At 46.6% G+C, this 15,975-nt stretch overlaps 1 protein-coding gene across 4 annotated transcripts in view; it reads right to left on the reverse strand.

The window, feature by feature from the left end:
* Positions 1–247: 247 nt before the first annotated feature.
* The window catches only part of LOC308145382 (supervillin-like), a 41,411-nt gene continuing 25,683 nt past the window's right edge, over positions 248–15,975 (reverse strand). For all 4 annotated transcript variants that reach the window (XM_080516794.1, XM_080516795.1, XM_080516796.1 and 1 more), the window contains 23 exons: positions 15,160–15,716; positions 14,728–14,863; positions 9,886–10,033; positions 9,405–9,482; positions 9,117–9,203; positions 8,728–8,911; positions 8,438–8,610; positions 8,078–8,233; positions 7,820–7,956; positions 7,539–7,686; positions 7,262–7,407; positions 6,962–7,137; positions 6,548–6,683; positions 5,959–6,259; positions 5,533–5,687; positions 5,342–5,444; positions 4,296–4,503; positions 4,094–4,221; positions 3,845–4,000; positions 3,472–3,615; positions 2,347–2,459; positions 1,690–1,845; positions 248–1,532 (listed from right to left, as the gene is read on the reverse strand). In XM_080516794.1, coding sequence (XP_080372920.1) covers positions 1,446–1,532; positions 1,690–1,845; positions 2,347–2,459; positions 3,472–3,615; positions 3,845–4,000; positions 4,094–4,221; positions 4,296–4,503; positions 5,342–5,444; positions 5,533–5,687; positions 5,959–6,259; positions 6,548–6,683; positions 6,962–7,137; positions 7,262–7,407; positions 7,539–7,686; positions 7,820–7,956; positions 8,078–8,233; positions 8,438–8,610; positions 8,728–8,911; positions 9,117–9,203; positions 9,405–9,482; positions 9,886–10,033; positions 14,728–14,863; positions 15,160–15,716 — 3,813 coding nt within the window. In that variant the 3' untranslated portion in view covers positions 248–1,445. The remainder of the gene's footprint in view (positions 1,533–1,689; positions 1,846–2,346; positions 2,460–3,471; positions 3,616–3,844; positions 4,001–4,093; positions 4,222–4,295; positions 4,504–5,341; positions 5,445–5,532; positions 5,688–5,958; positions 6,260–6,547; positions 6,684–6,961; positions 7,138–7,261; positions 7,408–7,538; positions 7,687–7,819; positions 7,957–8,077; positions 8,234–8,437; positions 8,611–8,727; positions 8,912–9,116; positions 9,204–9,404; positions 9,483–9,885; positions 10,034–14,727; positions 14,864–15,159; positions 15,717–15,975) is intronic.

Genomic DNA, 15,975 nt, shown 5'->3' on the forward strand with positions numbered 1-15,975 from the left:
GCATGCCGAGCCTGCAGACGTTGGCAGGATGGTAGTAAACGTGACATTGAGGGGCAGGGTTGCCAGATTAGACGGTTTACAGCATAAATGCATGACAGAACCAACCCGACTCAAAGACATCTCAACAAGCTTGTTGCTAAAACGATCAAAATACATCCAACCTGGCAACGCTGGAGGTCGTATCTGCTGGAGACATTAATGTGAGCTAATGAATCCCGAATAAAAACGACTCACATTCATCTTTTATTTTTTCTTATTTTATTTAAAAGAGAATACTGAGCATTATGGTCTCCATCCCACATGTGCCAAGAAATAAAAACCTGCTGGCTTCCTGCACTCATGATACAGATCGTATTCGTCACAGAAATGAATACACAATTGTTTACAATATTTTTTTTTTTTTGCTAACAAAACACAAGAGGATTTCTTTTTCCATATGAGTTCATTTCTGGCAGTTAACAGGGTGTTTTGTATGGGACAGGCTATGACAAGGCAGTTTGATACACCAACCATAATGTTTCTCTCTCACACACTTAATACTTTTAGCGTTTCACATTTACACACACACACACACGCACACACGCACACACACACACACACCAATTAGTTTTGGTCCCAAACAACCAGAAAGTGGCCATAACGAGCACACAGGTAAATAAAAACATGCAAACCAGGAAGTATTCAGTACCGAGGTGCACTTAGAAAACTTTTGGAGAGGAGTTTTGAGGGTATTTTGTCACACCAGCCTCTTTTTCACGCCGTCTCACACAACAAACAACAAACACGGTGTGTTTCTGAGATGCTGACAGGAGGAGTCCGACACATTTGTCCTCAAAAAAACCTTGTTGGACACAATCAAACAATCGGGAATTATGATTGAACGCTGCGTTTCGATTTGTTTTGCTTCGTCTTCTCTCGTTTGGCAGCTCCAACAATTTATCAAATTGATTTATTTTCTTTGCGCTTTTTCCATGAAACGCCCCCCCCTGGTCTGACAACCACAGGAGATTTTTGTTTCTTTTGTTTGTTTCTTTTGTCTTTTTTTTATACAGATATTTTTGCACAAGATAACAAAACAACACATTCATTTCAGGTATATTACATATTTATAACATGATGGTAACAAAGGTTTTTACTGTCGCCGGGGGGGGGGGGGGGGGGGTCTTCCCATCAAGGACTAAAACAATTGCACATAATGATTGGCTACAATATTTGAGACAAAGAGGAAATAGAAATAGTAAAAATGGCACTGTTATTAAAACAACAGAGCAACATTGAAACATAATTGTACATTTGCTTCTCCTAAATCCTTCACAGAACGAAGATAGATATTTTTTTTTCCTTGTGATTAAAAAAAAAATGTATAAAAGAAAAGCTACTGAAAATGTTATAAAAGAGCAGATCTGTGTAGAAAATGTATTTTTTTTTTTTTTTTAAACAATCTTTTAAAACAGACCCTTGCTTTTCTTCAAGTTCTTCTGCTTCCAGTTTGGCAGGGCGTTAAACTCCACTCGACTCATCTCCAAAAGTGTCTGCAAAACAATGAATCAACACAACAGACGGTCATTAAAGCAGCACACTGAAGTCTGCTTATCAGTCACACGCCGGATCTCTCAACAGCGATTATTGAAGATTATTGTACTGAAGTGTCGTCAGCTGTTCTGAAGGCTTCGGCTGCCGCCGCCCCACCTTGAAGTCTTTGTCGGAGAGATAATCCTCCAGACGCAGGGGGTCCACTCCTTCGGGCAGAGGCTTCCTGGTTAACTCCTCGATGGAATACTGCTGCTTGCTGAGGTTGGACAGCGCCTCCTTCACCAGCACCACTTTGTTCTTGAAGCCGTCGGCCTGCACAGAAAGTCAAACTTCAAACCTTACTTTAAACTCAAAACGTGCATATTGAATCGACATCTTGTTGGAATCGCCGAGGGAGGTGGTTTAAATGTTTCCAACCGAATCAAAAAGGGTCTCCGTTCTCAACTATTGTACTGAGAAACACCAGGAAGTTGAAAAACCTTCCATGGGAATAAACCAGGGATTTAATAAATTGGCGTTTGGCTCTTAATAGAGAAGTGAAACTATACATCCAGATTTCTTGCAGGTACAATTGAATGTCAATCCGCCATCACGCTGCACACATCTTACTGCAGGGCTGTTGAGGCCACGCCCCCCTGCACGCACTGTGCATTGATTCCTCCATCGCATGCACAGGTCACCTAGAATCATTTTTTGAGCCCAGAGCACAAGACTATGGAAGCTCTGTGCTGAAAGATGTGGGAATATATTTAACAGATTGAACAAATGTATCTAAAATTCCCCGTGGAAATTAAGCGGAAACTTTGGTCGCACCTTTGACGTGACGTTGGGGTCTTTTTCCCAGTACGGGAAAATGTTGGTGAAGGTCAGGGGTTCACAGCCCGCTACGACCAGATAGGCCAGAGGGGGGCGCCGAGGATTCTTCTCTGTAAATCAAATCACAACAAGTTGTGTCAAACATACAGTTTTGAATGGAAAAAAAATTACAAGGGGAAATATTCACATTATATCTTTAGATTGAACAAACTGCTGCTGCTGATCTAATTCCTGGCGGATCGCAGGGTGTCAGTCAGAGAAGCATCAATAAAAACACTGAGATCAATGAGTCGGACTGAAATGATGCCTTTGCTCACAAAGTGACTGTGTTTAAAAAAAAAAAAAAATCAAAGATGATCCCGCCCCTGTAAACAGCTCCTGATCTTGTGCTGTACAAATGTCAAACTTTATCTCACGCTCAGATACCACGGCCTGTTTATTCGCTTTTAATTTGTCCAGGGTGAATGTCGTCCATTACAAGGGTTATTATGCTCTAATTTCATCAGTGCAGCTCATTGTTGAATCAAAATGCGTTAAATGAATAAATAAATACCACGTGATTTATTTTTTTTCCCCCCATTTGGTTTGAGAATCAGTTGAGTCATCTTTTAATTGGGTTTGATTCCAGACCCACATTAATAACTGTGTACAGACTGAGGGTGTTGTAGTGATACATCCCCAGCATGATAAGCGCCAAGCTCTTTTTCTGTGCCCATTTCTTCCCCCCGTAATTCATGCACAAGTCCAAATCATTAGTTTTATGTGTGAAATAAATAAATAAAATGAAAGAAAAAATGTTTTATTTAAAAAAAACAAAAAACAAAAAGAACAACTGCTGGCCTGGCTGCATCACTCAGGCTTTTTACTGGTATTTTCTACTTGCAAAGATGATTTCTACCCCATGGGCACAGGAAGACAAAATAACTTCATATTAATTCACAGAAACTTTTCACTGAATTATTAGTGACTTTGTCACACTTTTAAATCCAATCGGATGATCTTCTGTAATGAACTGCACTCGTCATCCGTGTCTATTTAGTGGCGCAATTGTTTTTTTTCCCCACCCATCAACCACGAAAAACTGACATTTCTATGTGATCTAAACCTGCTGTGACCTCCGACCTTTGCAGTACTGCAGCACCGTCTCCATGGCGCACTTCCTCTCGCTGTCCCAGCGCATCTTCGCGGATCCGGTGCTCTGCGAGTCCTCCGGCTGCCAGCCCTGCCACAGATACACCTCCATACGGTTGTCCAGGAGAAACAGAGCTGGAGAACGAGAGGAGGAGGAGGAGGAGGAGGAGGAGGAGGAGGAGATAAGACAAAGTACAGTTAATGTTCACTGCTATAGCCTTATCATTATAACAATAATAATCTGGATGCGGCTTGTTTGAAGAAACTTTCTATTCTTCTTGTTGAGCGTCTGAGTCGCGTTCCAGACAAACGTTTCAGCAGCTTATTCATCAGAATCCACGCAGCCGTAAGAACAAAGAAACACCTGGCTGTTGAACTGAGTAGAGGTTCTCCTGCAGGAAAGGCATGGCCATCACTCCCTCCGTCACCCGGGCGGGATACAGCCGCTCCTCCCACTCAAACATCCCAGAGCTGGCGCTCAGTCGGAACAGCCGGGGGGTGTAGTTGTACTTCCCTGGATCTACACACACACACACATCATCATCATCATCATCATTCACCGCGTCCTGCAAATACCTTGCCGTGAGGCCTGAAGCATCCGAGGCATTCGCACCTTTCAGCATGCAGTCATAAGCCTTCTTGTCCTGTGGGCCCAGAGCCTTCACGAACTCCGCAGGTTCAGTTCCTTCCTCCACCTCCTCCACCTTCACGCTGCTGCTCAGGCCCAACTCCGAGGGACACCTGAGACACACACAGGAAGCTGTTGGTCGTCCCACACGTCCACCGCGTCCGTCAAGCCGAGCTGCTCCGCTCACCTCTGGCTCAGCTTGTCCACGGCTCGCTTGGCGACCTGCTTGGCGCCGGCCTGCGCTTTGCAGCCGTGCCACAGGTACAGTTGTCCCCTCTGGGCGTTGAGCAGCACCAGGCTGGCGCGAGAGCGCAGGCCGGCCCGCTGGCAGTCCACCTCCACCAGCGAGGCCTCCACCTCGGCCTCCCCGCGGACACAGAACAGCCTCCAGGCTTCTGGAGGGGCGGCGCAGAGTTTAACGTCGAGCGTTGATATAAAGAAATAATGCAGCATTCTGTATCCTGATACCAATTATTACTTCTAATAGTGCCTTCCAGACTTTAGTCATCCTGCATTAAAGGGCTGCAAACTTTATGACCAAGAGAGTCGTTTTAGCACTAAATTAAAATGTATTTTTATTGAATTATCTGGGATGAAGAAAAAAAAAACCAAGATTCATATAAACTTTATACAAAAACTGAGGTTGCATTCATGAAATGTTGCAATTTGGATACATTTTATTTAATATTTTGCTTTTGCATCCATTTTTCCTCTTTTAAAAAATAGATTTTATTCCCAATTTCTTTCATTTCTTTTTAGGTTTAACATATTTATTCGTATTTATTCTATTTGATATATTTCTTTGTAAAGCTTTTGTGTATTTTTCTTCAATTTCTTTGTGAAGCACTGTCTTTAAATGGTGCTCTATAACTACATTTCCTTTGCCTTGCTTTAGCCATTTCAGCAATTTGCATTACTGAGTTTTAGCAATTTATTTAGCACCTTTTTTTTTTTTTTATAACTATTTTCTCTGTTTTTCCTGAGTAGTTCTAGTTATTTGATCTGCTATCTGGATGTTTTTAGTCAGTAGATTAGACCGTTTTTGACAAATGAAAATAAATTGTTTAGTCCTGCAGCATTTTCGGAAAGTTCTATGGAGCCACTGCAGACGAGTGGCTCCAGAAAAGATTTTCTGTAGTAGTGAAGGTAATGACCTCACTCCAAATGGGGAATTCCCAGTTGTGACACAACTGGGAATGCAGAGGATCCCTGGAAACGGTGTCGTTCATTCACCTGTATTTTTGCTGCTGTCTTCTCTGCTGCCCTTATGGATGATCAAACAGCCTTTGAAGAGCTGCAGGAAGCATGGAGGCTCTTTCCCTTGACTCACCAACACCTGAGCGTAGATCAACATAGCAACAAAAATAAAAAACAAACTCACGATCCACAGTACCCAACGTGTTTGCCACGTGGTCGTTACTCACTTGTGAGCCTCTGTGGCTGCCCAGCTCCACCGTCATTAGAGCCGAGGTTCCCTTCTCGCTGACGCTGGAGTGACGGCCCTGCCAGAAGAAACAGGCGGTCCTCTCTCTCCCGGGAGCTCCGGCACTCAGTTCACCAGGTTTCTGCCGCTTGCCCACTGACACAACGCAACAGAACCACAACAGCCCAGAAATAAGTATCCGCTGTTCTTATTTCTCAAAAACACCAAAAGCTGAAGTCTTTCCCAACCTCAGTAAAATTGACCAATTATATTGTTTTTCAATGAAATAATGGGCCCGTCTCACATGTGGTTCAGGTCAATGCAGCACTCCATCACCAGCTCCATAAATCCCCTCTCAGTTTTTCACTCCATTTGAACCTCCCCCCCTCCACAGTTTGACCCTCCAGGCGCCGGAGAACTGCCTCACCCAGCGTGGTGATGGAGTACTTCCAGCGGATGATGTAGGCGTCGCCCTCGTGCAGCTGGCCCAGGCTCTCCTCGGGCAGCTCCTCCTCGCCGTGCTCTCTGATGTGCCAGGCCTCCACGGCGACGGTGGACAGCTCCGCCTGCCGCCTGTCCTCCGTCCGCACCACGCCGTAGCCCCGGTGGACGTCCACGCCCTCCAGGACCGTCTTCACCGGCTCCGGCTCGTTGTCCAGCAGGGCCTTGGCGTCGCACGCCTGCAGCTCCAGCTCCAGCGGCGAGCGTGGGGTGGAGTGGACCGGACTCTGGGCAAGAACAACAGCACTGGATGTGAGGTTTTAACGAGCGTGCTGAGAGATATAGCACATGTAAAAGTAAGGGTAGTTAGCTGGGGTTGGCTCCAGCAACCCTGCACAGGATAAAGCAGTGTAGAAGATGGATGGAGGGAAAACAAAGGGGCTACTGAAGGATCTACTTCAAAGCAAGTTCCCTATAATCCCTTAAAAAAAAAAATAAAAAAAACCCAGAAACGAGCCCCAACAGATTCGTAAAATCAGCAACTGCCAAAACACCATATGTCCGATTTGATTTACCTTAATTTCCTCCTCCTGAGCTGCTTCTTCTTTCTTCCTCTCGGCCCAATCCAGAAACTTCTCTCTGAACAGGGCCGTCTCGTTGTGCTCGGACAGACGGCCGAACAGAGCCCAGCTCGGACGACTCTCCCCCTGCCTGCGTTGCCACACAACAATCCATCAGCCGCAACGGGGAAAACGAAATCCCCAAAACAAGGGGGCGACTGTACAGCTGCACCGGCCCGCACACGCCACTAGAGGCTACAATAACATAGCTGTGATTCGCCCAAAAGCAGGTTGTAAAAAAAAACTAAACAAATACCACAGAAGATGTTCGACATTCAGCGAGAAAACAGCTGTGATATTTCATCTCCCTTTTATTCACACACATTCTTCCACTGTAATGTTGTGACGGAATCAGCGTGGGACACTCACTCAGGCACGTCTTTATTTGTGCAGGAGGCATCCAAAGGGTTAACTCTGCAGCTGCTGTAGTCGTAGCTGCCGCTGTAGAGCTGTTTGCCCAGTTTGACGGCGACTTTCCTGTCACTCAAGGACACGTCCTTCCCAGTCCACACGTACACCTCGCTGCCGAAGTCAAACACCAACACCTGGCGTGGAAGAAAAGACCGCCGATCGACCCCCCACCCGCCGTGAAGCGTGGACATTTAAAAAAAAAAAACAACAACATTTAAAATGGCGTTGGATTGTCTTTGATGCGGTTTCAAAACTTGCCTCTTTGGAGTCGAGCAGGGAAACGCTTGGAATGGACGCCCAGGCGTCTTCGTGTGGAACAAGTTTGTCCCCCTGGAGTCTGTACACGCCGTTGGAGTCCAACACGCCGGTTTCATAAAGCTCGTCCTCCTCGGGCTCCCCCGCCCCTGGAACACACACACACACACACACACACAGAAACGCATTGATAAAGTGGAAGCAGAGTGGAAAATATATCCTTCAGATTAGATAAATGTGTGTTTTTCACTGTATATAATAAAACGGGACGTGTATACACCTCTGTACTTGGCCTTCCCGCCCAGCAGGCTCCAAAACTCTTTGGCCCATCTGCTGTCAGTATTGATGCCCTCCTCCAGCACGGTCACCTGAGGGGCCTTACAGCCCAGGTCCCGCTTCGCCTGAACGAACGCCGCCATCTCCGACGCCTGCACGGGCAGAGAGGGGAGGACGTTTGCTAAATCACACAGCGGAGACGCTTTCAGGCTGCGAAATGACCTCCTCCACAAAGAAGGAATATTTCCTCCACTGGATGGAAGCTTTTTCGAACGCTGCACGCACCTTGGCTTTCTCGATGACGTTGGCGAATTCTCCGCTCCACATAAAGCAGTGCTTCGGTGTAATGAGGAGGAAGCAGTCGCCGCTATTCAGAGAGCGGACTGTGGGCTCCATCAGGCGAACCTGGACGTGCCTCCGACCTGCAGACCAGGACAAGAAGAAAAAAAAAAACCAGCAACAGATTTTTATTATTGGCAAAACATTAGAAATAGAGATTTATACGGAGATACAAACACGTTCAATCCTCCTTCGTGTGCTGACCTTTGATGCGAATGAGCATGAGCTTGTTGTAAGGCAGCGCACTGTTGTTGGTCACAACATCGGTGGATTTCACGCTGCGCAGGCTGACCTTGCGGAAGTTCTCCTTGCTGGCGAGGCCGGCGAGAGCCACGTCGGCCAGATTGGAGTGTTTGGCCACTGGACGGGAAAAGACGAGCACACGATCAGGGTCCCGACATCGAAGTTCGATCAGTGTTTGTATCTGTCGTAGTCTTAAACCTGAGAAGCTACCGACAAAACAAAGAGCCCCCAGTAGGTTCTCACACATGATTTGGTTATAATTTGTCTTTTGGGGGAGGTCTAAATGCCATCTTGATGCAGAATAAGCCTGAGAAGCCTTACTCCTCTCCACCTGGATCCTCTTGGTCTCCACCGTGGCCACGTTAAGCCGCTGTTCAGTGTAAACCTGCCGGATGTCATTGCGGGCAGCCAGAGCCCGCAGAGGGTTCCTGGAGCCTTGGTTCCTTCGGGCCGGGCGCACCGCTCGCTTGTGTTCGGCGACAGCCGACGTGAGCCTACAGACGAAACGATACATGAAGGTGGGATTCATTAGAGCAACCTGCAAAAGAAAAATATTCATTTGGAACATTTCAAACTGTTGCTATGAATTGCTAAAGATGTTTAAGGCTAACTTTGGCGTGTCGGCCTGGATCAGGCTCAGGTCTTCCTCAGTCACAACCACACTGGAGTCCAGCAGCACGGACGCCGGGACGGATTTGTAGAAGTTTCCGAAGGTCTCCTCGTCGTCCAGCGTCATCACTTCCTTCTCCGTCTCTGCCGTCACCTCGATGGTGGAGGTCTTGCTTTTGCTCACGCCTGACGACCCCGAACACGACCCCAGGAAGCAGGAAGGATGGAACAGGAAGTGACACATAGATTATTCTCTCGCTAATCTGACAGTGTTGTGCGTTTGCACCGGCACTACTCTTTGAACCAAGGGAACAAAGACGGATCACGTTAAAAGGTCATTTGGACATTGCGTTGTGTCGTTTCAGCTTTGACGTCGACGCGGACATTTTACCTTTATTGTGGAGTTTGTCAAGGAAGGACTCGAGCTTGTCGAGCCGCTTGTCGCCCTCGACTTTGACGTCAGACCTGCTGGAGATTTCTGACAAGAAGAAATAGATATTCAATTAGTTGTGACCTCCACTCAAGTGTGAGATACAGTTTTAGCATTAACGTAGCCACTGTCAGAACTAGTAAATGGTAGTATTTTAAAAATGAATGAAAATGAAAAACAAAAAAAGCTAAATAACAACTAACTGATATCATCAAGATCCCTGTTTGTTGATGTATCCAGGAACGATACCTTCATGTGGTTTCACAGGTGTGGCGTGAGACTTCTTGAGAGAGTGAATTGGCGATTCTTCCTTTCCGGTGACGAGCCCTGGTAGAGCACAAAAGATGAATGAGGACTGCAATCAAAAGAAATCTCTAAAATATTGAACAGCCTTTCAATTATTCAGAAGCCTGTGCACACCGAGTGCCTGCATACAGAGGATTGGATTTCTGTCTGTGCTGATAATGGGACGCAATTATTGTTTGTCTATATTACATCGAGATGGCTGTTTGATTGTTTTTTTTACTTTTAACTACTCTTAACAAAAATAACAGTGATACAAAGATCTCTCGGATTCCTCCCCTGCCTGCTAAATATGCCTATCTGCTCCAATGCACCTAATCGCCGAGCTCTGCAGGACATTCATAACAGCTGATTGATTCGACTCAGACGTGTCGAAGCAGACAAAGTTCCCGGGGGGGGAGCGGTGGTGGGAAAAGTATGAACTCACCTTTCTTGGCCATGCGTCCAGCCACAGTGAACTGGACGGAGTCATTGGCCGCCCCTTTGCCTTTGTTCTTCCACGTCTCCTCCTTCTCTTTAAGGATCTTCATCCTCTCCGACAGCGACATCTTGGGCTCCAGATCTACGGAGGACTTCTGTCGGGACGGAGAGTCGAGAACGATTCTGCTCAGGTGTTTTAAAAACACTCTCATGCACTATTTTATGTCACGCGGGCACCTGGAGTTCTGAGGACCGCGCAACAAACGGGTTACGATGAGAATAATAAACAGGTCGGGATATGGAACTTAAAGCCGAGTTGTGAAAATCCATGACTTTCTAATTATTTCTGCAGAAGCTTGACTCTTTCCAAAAGCAACAACTCTCATGCGGTTTTACAGTCTAATTCAAACTTTATTTTTTTCAAACACGAAACACAAAGAATGCTTGAGCTCTCGCACTAAAAACACACACAAAAAAAAATCCTTCTTTATTTTTTTTTCCTTCTACCTTCTGACTTCATCCATCAGCCATTATTTGCCTGTTCGTTATGTGATTTACTCCTGCTGCCACTCCTGCACCTGAACTGGATCATTAAAATGTATTGGCAGAGGTTTACTGGCCCCCCCTGTTCCCTGGGGGGGGGGGGAGAGTTCTGTGGAGTTCTGCAGCGAAGTCGCCATTCATGTTATATTATAAAGACGAACTTATCTTCATACTGACATCGAACAGGAGAAATAGACACACAAAGGAGGTTAGACTCAAACTGTTGCATTCAATAATGTCTGAGATGTAAATGACCGTGTGTGAAATCCAGCTGTTGGTTACATAACTCCACACTGCAGCAGAAAACGAGCGACAGGGCGAAACAGTTTGCTCCAGTCACAGGCTGGATGAAAGACGATCGGCGACATCTGCCGACCGTCACCCCGTAAGTCCTATCGTCGTCTCGACGGTAAAGCCCCCGAAGAGTCGGTTTAAGCAGTCACAGATGTCAGCAGCTTTTGAAGAGAAAAAGATGTGGGGCTGAAAATGCGAGGAGCAGCAGAGACACATTAGAAGTAACAAAAGTTTCCCTGGAAAGTATGGAGTCCAACATCTCATTTTTTCCCCCCCTTTTCATATCAAATAATTGTCAGCACAATAACATACAGCTGACAGATTTATAATGTTCTGACCAATGCGGCAGCTTAAACCTTTCTATAGAGCTACCTCCCAGTCTGCGCTGACGGTCTGCCAAGTACAACGTTGAGAATGAATAATACAGAGCGCGGCTAAATGTTTCCAAGGAATCAGATTATAAAGGGTGGGGAATTTGTTCCACGTGACAAAAAAATAAACCTTAATAAAATTTCACATTTGCTCAAATACTGGAAAACAGTTAATTCCCCATGCAGTTGTGTATGAGGTCTTCAAAACTGTTTTTCCCAGCCAAGGCTCCCTGAGCAGAACAATTAAATATGGTTTTGATTGTGGAATTAAGCACAGCGGAGAAACTTCATCATAACAAAACATCTCCAGGATGTAAATCAAATTGGTCACGTTGTGATATGATTAAGCGAACACCAGGGGGAAAAAAAAAAGACGTGTTGACACCATCAAACAACTGTAAACACTCGTTCCCTCTCATCTGTCTCTCACTTTGCACACACATTTTTTTCTTGTGTGTGTGTGTGTGTATCAGTGTCAAACATGTTGCCTCATGTGGTCAAATATTAGCCTGACATGAGACAAAGGTTCAAAGAAATACCTTTAAACAGGCCGGCCTGCCACATGGAAACCATCACGGACACAAAGACAACTTTTTTTTTTTTTTTTTGGTACCACGGGACCGTGTCAAACCTTCAAATACTAAAACATAGCAAATGCAGTACTTTGTAGATATTAGATAAGTACAGTAAACACAGCAATCCTTCGACAAACGCCGTATTTGTCTAATCACAAAGTCTCAAAACACAATGGGCAAAGCCGCTCCAGCTTACAGCCACATCTCTGGAGTCAATCAGTGAAGGGAAATACCTTGGCCTGACAGGACCCCAGAGAGGGGAGAGGAAAGCACAGGGCCTGGGGCCTCACCCCCCCCTCCCCCATGCGCCCTCGCCCCCCCCCCCCAAACACAGGAAACCATTTTTCTCAGGCCTGCTGTACTGTACGGTGAAGGCGGTTCTTCAGCATAACCACAAAACACGGATATCGACCACCTGCGGACCCGGAGAACCACATCCACGAAAGCAACAGACAGCGTGTCGACAGCTCCGAATTGTCGGAGGAGGAGAGGATTCACAAAGAACAACAAAAAAAAAAGAAGAAGAAGAAGAAGAAAGAAAGAAAGCCAGAGTAGAATATGAGTGATTTCATGCAAACAGGCACGGGCGCAACAAACGACCACTCACCTGGAGGGATGGGAAAAGCTGGGAGGAGGGTGTCAAAGGAAAGGGGAAGAGTCTGCAGGTGAGGGCAGAGGAAACTGGAAACGACAGGAGGGCAAACAGGAAGAGGAGAAGAAGAAAGGGGGGGGGGATTAGAATTAAAGAATGGAGGAGAAGCTACAGCAGCTATAGTTAGTGGGATTTAGCCCGGGAGGCTAAACGAGAGAAACGGGTGACTTGGTGGGAGTGTTTACACCATGAGAAGAGAGTCAATATTACAGAATACAATGTGCACATGCGAGTCCCTTCTACTTCTGAGAGCATAAAACCAGTGTCCAAGATTTAGCTGGAACTTAGTCAAACTGCATTTCCCCCTCCGGTGTCTCGGATGTGAACAAAGTGCATTAACTTTCCACAGACGACGCTATAATTACCCCACTTAGATCCCCGCACAGTCGCAATGCTCTGGAGATAATGATGTTAAGATGAGTCGATTATCTCTAATACGCTTTCTGGGAATCAACACACTGAAGGGAATATTTACAACTAATAATCAGTCCTAATGCACTTAAGTTTCTGTGTGGGAGCTGCAGCGTCAGTGCAGTTGTTGAGGGACTGCTGGATGAGGCCGAGTCATGACTGGAATACAAAAATAAATAAATAAATAAATAAAACAGGCATTTAGAAAACCCTGAGAGATGAGCGTATAATATAATATTCTGCAAATGCCTAAATGGATTTTGTGTAAAATCTGAAGCTTAATGTTGCGTCCAGACTGCATTTGAAGTCACAGAGGAGCTGTTTGTGTTTTAATGGACGCTATTAATCATCACCTGGGGACATCTCGCCATCCGTCACTGTAACTTATGGCTTCAGTCGTTCTCCGTGACGCGGCGGACTCTCTTTAAATGAAATTTACAACGAGGCGTCATTTTACAACAGCCCGGTGAAGAGGACAGCTCCGCAAGCGTAACAGGAAACATCTGGATCTGACCGTGGCCTGCACCATGTCTGTTGGCTTTTCTCTCTCCGGACAACCGGAGAGCGAGAAACATCTGATCCAACTCGGCGGCCAAGCCCAAACAGGAAAACCAAAGGCTTTTCCTCTGGATGAAAAGGTGGAAATGTAACAGGAATAGTCACATGTACTGTGACTAAACGGCGCAGAGCTAATGCAGACATGGCACGGATGCCACTGTGTTAGTCAAACCATCCATTATCTGGATCCGTGACATAAGTTTGTTTCTCCCGGCTCCACGGTAGCAACCGCAACACAAACGAGGATTTAAAACAACATCCACAAACTTACCAAACACAAGTTTGGACCCTTGATCATACCCGTGAGGGTTGATCAGGCAGATGTTGTGTCATGAGTACCGATACTCCAAACATCAGCCTTTTGTGCTGATTCATCATCTGTAAGGCAGACGGCTCTCATATAAAATGAGAGTATTTCTCAGTTCTTGACTGGGGCTTTGCTGAAATTTCAGCCCCTGGTAATTATTCACCAAGTGGCTTTTCCCCATTTATTCCACGGTTAGCTCATATTTGGATGAAGCAAGGAGTCAAACCAGAAATCCGGACGGCCAAAAGACGCTCTGGTTAATAAATAACCATGACATCACCTCAATGCCGGAGTCCAGTTGACTGTTGAGTTTGTGCATGTGGGGACGCCTGAGGTTCTCTCTCCGTGGAACGACTCCTTTTGTTCTTGGACCGTCGATGCAGTTGTCATACTGTGACCAGTCGTCCGTTCACTGCAACACACTCTTGTGAACGTGGTCTTGTTTAAAGAGAGGAGAGGAGTATGTAGAAACCTCATGAAACTTTCATCACGGCAAATTGAGCCATCGCATGCGTCCGCCTAAGCCGCCGCGCTGACCTGCGCAGGACTGTATAGACATCTGCGAGGAATCAAAGAACACTATAAAGAACGCAAAAGCCAGGTTTTTTTTTTTGGGGGGGGGGATTATTTTCTTAACGTTGCAAAGAAGCAAAGAGGGGAGAGTGCAAAGGGTCAGCTGAGGAAGGAAGCATTAGCTGAGAGGGTTTGCAGGTATTTAGTCATGGTGTAGGGTTTTATTTTGATAAAAGGGGCAGGATATGTGCCCTTCTATCTCCCTGGGAAGCCGTCTGAGCCTCGGATCGGTGGCTTTGGTATCGCCACACCCAATTCTGCAGCTCTCCGAATCCCTTATAACCTCACAACCTGCTGGCGGTCGCTCAAATAAATACGCTGACTCAGCGCGCGGCAGGAATGTATTTGCAGCCCATCCTTCTGTGCCTGCACACCAAGCCGAGGAGAAGCAGCGACATGTGCCGGATTGTTTTTCATTACCGCACGGAAACGTGATCCCTCTGTCGGTAACACCGACATACGAGCAAAGCCCTCCAAACAAAACGGCTTTTATCTAGAGAACGTGTCGAGGAGGTGCAGATTACAGCAACAGGCTCATGTGTTTACGCGGCGAGTGAAAGCTCACCTTTTTCTTCCAGGCATTTTCAGCATCGTGGAGCTGGCTGAAGCGATCAGACAGTTTACACTGGACCTTCTCAGATGGCTTCAGCTTTGTCACTCTTTCCCTCTTCTCGCCGTCTGTGGTACCTAACTCTGCCAGTCTAAAAAAAAAAAAGAAGAAAAAAAAAGAAGGGCAAAACAAGGCAATTTTTTTAAAGTGTTCATGTTGGCATCCACAGTCGACCTCGTATGGATGAGAAACATCCATACGAGGATGTTTCTGGAACGCAGGAAGAAATCTGAACACCTGGAGGAAACAAGGCCAACAGAGACTCAAACCAAGGTTGTACTACAAGTCCAGAGTCCTTACCGCCACCCAACCTTGTAATATTCCTATATGAGCAGACCCCCTCATCATATTGTGTGTGTGTGTGTGTGTGTGTGTGTTCTTACTGACCTCTGTTTGATTGACGAGCCCATGCTTCCATCCAAACTGCTCTCCAGCTCCTCCACGTCCTCGGACACGGTGGACGTCTGCTCCAGGCTGTCGTCAGGCGACGGGCTCCGCATCTCCTCGAAGCTGCCGCCGCTGCTGCTGCCGCCGCCGCTGCTGCCGCCGCTGCTGCCGCCGCTGCTGCTGCCGCCGCTGCTGCCGCCGCCGCTGCTGCCCTCCCTCTGGGACGTCTCCACGCTGAAGCTCCCTCCGTCCGTCACGTCTTCAGTTAATGATTCGTCCTCTCTGTCATTTTCCCCATTGAGATCTTCTTCCATCGCCCTCTCCTCGTCCTCCTCGTCGCTCTCCGGGTGACTGAGCGTGACGCTGCTCTGTCGGACCGGCGCGCGCTCAGGCATCGAGCTCTCGCTCTGGTCCGACTCCACGCTGGTGGAGCGGCTTTTCTTGAGGATTCCCTTGATGCCCTGCGGCCCCGAGTCTTGGCGCTGCAGCGACGAGGCAGAGAGGCAGGGCGGGCTGGGTGGGGGGGAGGCATCTCGGTCAGAGACGAGGCTGGAAAACTGAGGGGATAAAGAGGAGAGGAAAGGTTTCAACCAACTATTATGCTCATAATCTAAGGAAAAGGCTGTAAAATCATTTTATTATAGTATTTAACTCCGCTTGACAAGATCAGCACATTTCAAGTTCAGCATCTCCGATTTCCAACAAAACCAATTATGTGTCGCTCGTCTCCAATTGATGCATCACGAAAAAAAAACAAAAAAAAAACACTAAAACCCCCAAACCTGGACGAGCATGCAAACTGTGTATTACAATATA

This window comes from Blennius ocellaris (assembly GCF_963422515.1).
Source record: "Blennius ocellaris genome assembly, chromosome: 21".
Taxonomy (NCBI): domain Eukaryota; kingdom Metazoa; phylum Chordata; class Actinopteri; order Blenniiformes; family Blenniidae; genus Blennius; species Blennius ocellaris.